The 5,646-nt window shown below is 36.7% G+C and overlaps 1 protein-coding gene across 1 annotated transcript; it reads left to right on the top strand.

The window, feature by feature from the left end:
• The first annotated feature begins 4,257 nt into the window (after nt 1–4,257).
• Nucleotides 4,258–5,401, top strand: LOC119522165 (homeobox protein DBX2-like). Its single transcript, XM_037820815.1, has one exon. It carries the CDS (start codon nt 4,258–4,260, stop codon nt 5,260–5,262), a length of 1,005 nt encoding a protein of 334 aa, XP_037676743.1. The 3' UTR covers nt 5,263–5,401.
• The last annotated feature ends 245 nt before the right edge of the window (nt 5,402–5,646 follow it).

Below are 5,646 nucleotides of genomic sequence, written 5' to 3'. Positions count from 1 at the left end.
AAAGGAAAAAGATAAAAAGACAGAAAACACCAATGAAGAAGATAAGAATGTGGATATACTGAACAAAATCTTTTTAAAAATGACCTTAAAAATGCTCAAGAAGATGAAGGAAAATATAGGGCAAGAACTAAAGGATATCAGGAAAATAATGAATGAGCAACATGAAAGACTTAGTATAGAGATAGAAAATTTAGAAAGGGGTGAAACAGCTACTGGTGTAGAAGAACTCAAAAACTGAAATGAAAAATACCCAGGGGGATTTCAAGAGCAGATTGGAGCTAGCAGAAGAAAGAATCAGTGAATTTGAAAACAAGACCCTTAAAATGATTCAGGCCAAGGGGAAGAAAGAAAAAGAATTATACAAAGCAAAAATGGCCTAAGACACTTATGGAGCTGCATCAAGCACACCAATGTATGCATTATGGGAGTCCCAAAAGGAGAAGAAAGAAAGAAAGAAGAAAGAAAGAATAGAGAACTCCCTAAACTTATCAAGAGTCAGGAATATGCACATCCAAGAAGCCCAGCAAACTCCAAACAGGAGAAACATGAAGAAAAACACACCTCATCATATATTGATCACACAATAAAATGCAAAGGACAAGGAGACAGTTCTGAAAGCTGCAAGAGAAAAGCAATTTGTCATGTACAAGGGAGCCCCAATTTGACTGGGTGCTGATTTCCCGTCAGAAACCATGGAGGCAAGAAGGCAGTGGGTTGAAATATTAGAATGCTAAAAGAAAACAATTGTCAGCCAAGAATTTTATTCCCAGTGAGGCTTTCTTTCAAAAACAAGGGAGATATTAAGACATTCTCAGGTAAACAAAACTGAGGGAACACTTCACCAGTAGAACTTTCCTACAAGCAATGCTAAAGGAAGTTCTTTGGACTGAAAAGAAAGGACACTAGACAGTGGTTCAAAGGGGCATAAAGAAATGAAGGACTGCAGTAAGGGTAAGAATTGTGGTAATTGTAAATGTCAGTATTATTTTAGTGTATTGTTTGGTATGTAAAGCTTCTTACATCCTACAAGTACTAAAAAGCAAAGACATGAAAGTAATATTAAGTCTATGTTCTTGGACATACAACATACAAATATATAAGTAGTAAAAAGTACAAAAAAAGTGGGGGGACAGAGGGGTATAGCAAAGTATGTGTGCCCACTATTGAAATTAAGTTGGTATCAAAATGAATATGATTGTTATATATGTAGAAGATTAAATCTTAACCACATGGTAATCACAAGAAAAATAGATGAAAATATGTCCAGATAGAAATTAGAAGACACTCAATATGGTACAATAGAAAAAAAATCAAATAAATATAAAAGTAGGCATTAACAGAAGTGAGGGACAAAAATGACATAAGACTTGCAAAGGCTAAATAGAAAAAAAGGCAGAAGAAAGTCCTGTATTAACAAAAGCAGTTTTCCAGAATGGATTAAAAAAGCATGACCCAACTATATGCGCTCTGCAAGAGACATCTTAAAGTTAAAGATACAAGTAGGTTGAGGGTGAAAGGATGGAAAAAATATACCATGCAAGTAGCAACCAAAAGAGAGCTGGGGTGGCTATACTAATATAGAGACTTTAAGTCAAAAACAGTTATGAGGGACAAAAATGGTCATTATATACTGAAAAAGGTAACAATTCAATGAGAATCTATAACAATTTTATATACCTAACAGCAGATCCCCAAAATATATGAAGCAAACACTGACCAATTAGAAGGGAGAAATTGATGTTTCCATATTAATAATAGGGGATTTTAACACACCATAGAACATCTAATAAGAAAATCAACAAGAAAGTAGAGGACTTGAATAATATACTAAACTAATTAGACCTAACAAACATATATAGAACACTGAACCCAACAAAACAGAATACACATTCATCTCCAGTGCACATGGATAATTCTCCAGGATAGACCATATATTGGGTCACAAAACAAGTCTCAGTAAATTCCAAAATATTTGGAGTATACAACGCATATTCTCCAACCACAATGGAATGGAGCTAGAAGTTATTAACAGAGAGAGAAATGCAAAATTCACAAGTATGTGAAAATTAAACAACATACTATTAGCCAAACTTACTTATTTAAAATAATTTGCATTTGCATAATTAACATTATTGGCTTTCATTCTGGCCAGTCTCAGAATAAGTTAATTATTTTCTTTATTAGAGAAGTTGCCAGTTTGCAGAACAGTCATCCATAAAATACAGGATTCCCATACACCAACTTACCACCAATATATTGCATTGTTGTGGAATGTATGTCACAATTGATGATAGAACATTTTTGTAATTGTACTGTTATCTAAAGCCCATGTTTGAACTTAGGGTTCACTGCTTGTGTAGTGTAGTTCCATTTTTTTATTGTTACCATATATACAATATAATGTTTTCTTCCCCTTGTAATAATATTCAGGTATATATTTCAGTACTGTTAATTGTGTTCATAATGTGGTGCTACAATCAACATCATCCATTAACAAAACATTTCCATCATTCCAAATAGGAACCCTGTGCATTTTAAACCTTAACTTCCCATTCCCTATCCAATGCCATCCCTTGTTAACTTATATTGTAGATTCTGACTCTCTGATCTTGCTTATTTTAGTTGATTCAAATCAGTGAGTTCATATGATACTTCTCCTTTTGTGTTTGGCTTATTTCACTCACCATGGTGTCTTTAAGTTTCATCCATGTTGTCACATGTATCAGGACTTCATTCCTTTTTACAGCTGAGTAATATACCATCTATGTATATACCATATTGTATTTACCCATTCTTTTATTGTTGGACATTTAGGTTTCTTTCATATTTGGCAATTGTGAATACTTGGCTATGAACATCAGTGTGCAAATGTCTGTTCAAGTCCCTGCTTTCTATTCTTTTGGGTATTTACCTAGTAGTGGAATTGCTGGGTCATATGGTAGTTCTGTACTTAGTTTTCTGAAGAATCACCAAACCATCTTCCACAGAGGGTGCACCATTTTACATTGCCACCGGCAAAGAATGAGTGTTCCTATTACTCCATATATTCTCCAACACTTATTTTCCATTTTTAATAGCAGCCACTCTAAGGTGTGCAATGGTATCTCATTGTGGTTTTGATTTACATTTCCCTGATGGCTCATGATGTTGAGTATCTTTTCATGTGATTTTTGGCCATTTGTATATCTTCTTTGGAGAGATGTATGCTCAAGTCTTTGGCCCATTTTTAAACTGGGTTGTTTGTATTTTTGTTGTTAAGTTGAAGGATTTTTTAAAATATATTCTTTTTTTTTTTTTTTTTTTTTTTTTACAATGCACTTCTAAAATTCTTTAATAAATCTCACTGCAATCCCCCAAATGTATCTCATACAACATATCCCGTAGTTGGGTGAATACAATTCCACGTTGGTATGCACACCCTGCATAGCTTGAAAGATTACAAGATTTGAAACTTGACTGCCAGGGGCCAAATACCATTTAATAACCTCATGACCTTGGTCAATCACCCAAACCATACTCTGCCTCAGTTTCCTTGTCTGTGAAACAAGAATCATGACAGTAAAAAGGCTCACCTAACAGGGTTATTGTCATGAGTTAAATGAGTTAATCTTCCCTAAAAGTTTAGCACAATCTCTACCACATGGAAAGCACCTGATAAATGTAAATAGGTATTAATATTATATAAAGAAGAGAAACCATGTCTTAAGTCATTTTAAGACAGGTTTTAAAATTTAAATTGTTGTCAGCAGATCCCCATTCTTCCTTCCCCCACAGTGAGGCACTGACATAAGCCTCTGAGATGACTTTTAAGTAAAAGATCTTGTGATAAAGACACAGGCTAACATACACCAACTCAAATTCCATTTGTATAAAATAATTTCCTGATGTTGATTAAAAGTGTTCTCTTCTGAAATATTCTTTTCTAAACATTAAACCTTCAAAATCTATAGCTAAGAAGGTAAGCAAACTAGAAGCCACAATCATCATGTAGCTTTCTAACAAAAAACCACATAATGAACTTCTAATGTTTCTTTTCCACAGATTAATAATAACCTAATTCAAAACCACATCATTTCCTTTTTCTGCTTCATTTCCTTCAAAGTGAAACACTTTCTTCTTGGAACTGGAATAAAAATTTCTGTATTAACTGAGCAAATCATTACCAGAAATGCAATTTTATAATATTTTAGGGTAGTCAAGAAACATGAAACATCTGTGGTGTGTGTTAATATATAAAAATAACCTAATATATAGTATATGCCACCTAACTGGAAAATTGAATTTATAACTAGAAGTACAAACAGAAATCAATATAGATTCCATCATTTTTGTGTTTTGAATCTGGGTAAGAGTTTCCTCATCGAGAACTTGCTGCGGGTAGGCGGCGCCCCGCCGCACGGGCTGCAGCCGCCCCCGCCCCACGGTTCGGCAACCGCGGTAGCAGCCGCCTGCGCGCAGGTTCGGGCCCTGCCTGCTAGCCCCGTTCCCCTCAAGCTGTGCCCTGCGTCCGAACAAGTCAGCCCCGCTGGGGCGCCCTACGGCACGCGGTGGGCTTTTCAAGTGCTCAGCCCCACGGCGGATAGTGCGAGGCTGCCTGGCCGGGCGCCGGGGGACCGAGACTGTACCTTCCAGCCTTCAGCTCCAGCGCCTTCCAAACCTTTTTTTCTGAGTGCCCCGCCATTCTGCTCGGCTTGCTGCGGTGGGTCCTGTCGGCGCCCTGCATCCCCCACTGCTTTTTCAAGAGAAGAAACCGTGCTGCCTCTCCTGACACAGGACTCTAATTCCAAAGCTCGCAGGGGCATTTTAAGAAGAGCTGTCTTTTCTGAAGACCAGAGAAAGGCTCTGGAGAAAATGTTTCAGAAGCAGAAATATATCAGCAAAACAGACCGAAAGAAACTTGCCATCAATTTGGGACTAAAGGAATCACAGGTGAAAATTTGGTTTCAGAACCGAAGGATGAAATGGCGAAATTCCAAAGAAAAGGAAGTGCTTTCCAACAGGTGTATCCAAGAAGTAAGCCTCCAAGAGGATCCCTTGTCAAGATCAGCTCTGGGTTTCCCTTCTCCATGTCGTTCAATATGGGAAGTCTCCCAACAGCACTCAAGTCCAAGATGGAGGGAGAATTCGCCAGAACCTTCAGAGAGACTAATCCAAGAGAGGCCAAGGGCACCACCTCCAGAAGCCAGTTCACTGCAAGATGCCTTGTATTTGTGTCCTGAAGAAGAAGCTGGAGACAAGGGTATACTTACTGCAGCTGTGTGAGTGGCAGCAACCCTCCACGTGATTTTAAAAGAACACTTAACTAATAATATTGGACTCTAAAGCCAGCTAGCTAAAACCTCTAACACCTTTGGAATGATGCAGGAACTAATGCTTTAGGAAATCTGCTCCTCTTTTCATGCATTTGACTCTTTAGCCAACTAAAATATATTCTTGATATTAATCCTTTATTGGATATGTGGTTTCCAAATATATAGTATATAGATTGTAATATACTATATAGATAGTATATAGATTGTAATATAGATTGTATATTACAAGTATATAGATTGTAATATTACCTTCATGACAGAGTCCTTCAAGGAACAAAATTTTTAAATTTTTAGTAGGTATCATTTAAATATTTTTTCTTTTGATTTTTTGTGC

Source organism: Choloepus didactylus, chromosome X, assembly GCF_015220235.1.
Source record: "Choloepus didactylus isolate mChoDid1 chromosome X, mChoDid1.pri, whole genome shotgun sequence".
NCBI classification, from domain to species: Eukaryota; Metazoa; Chordata; class Mammalia; order Pilosa; family Megalonychidae; genus Choloepus; species Choloepus didactylus.
Note: the sequence above shows the minus strand (reverse complement) of the source record. Positions and strands in the feature narration are given on the sequence as shown.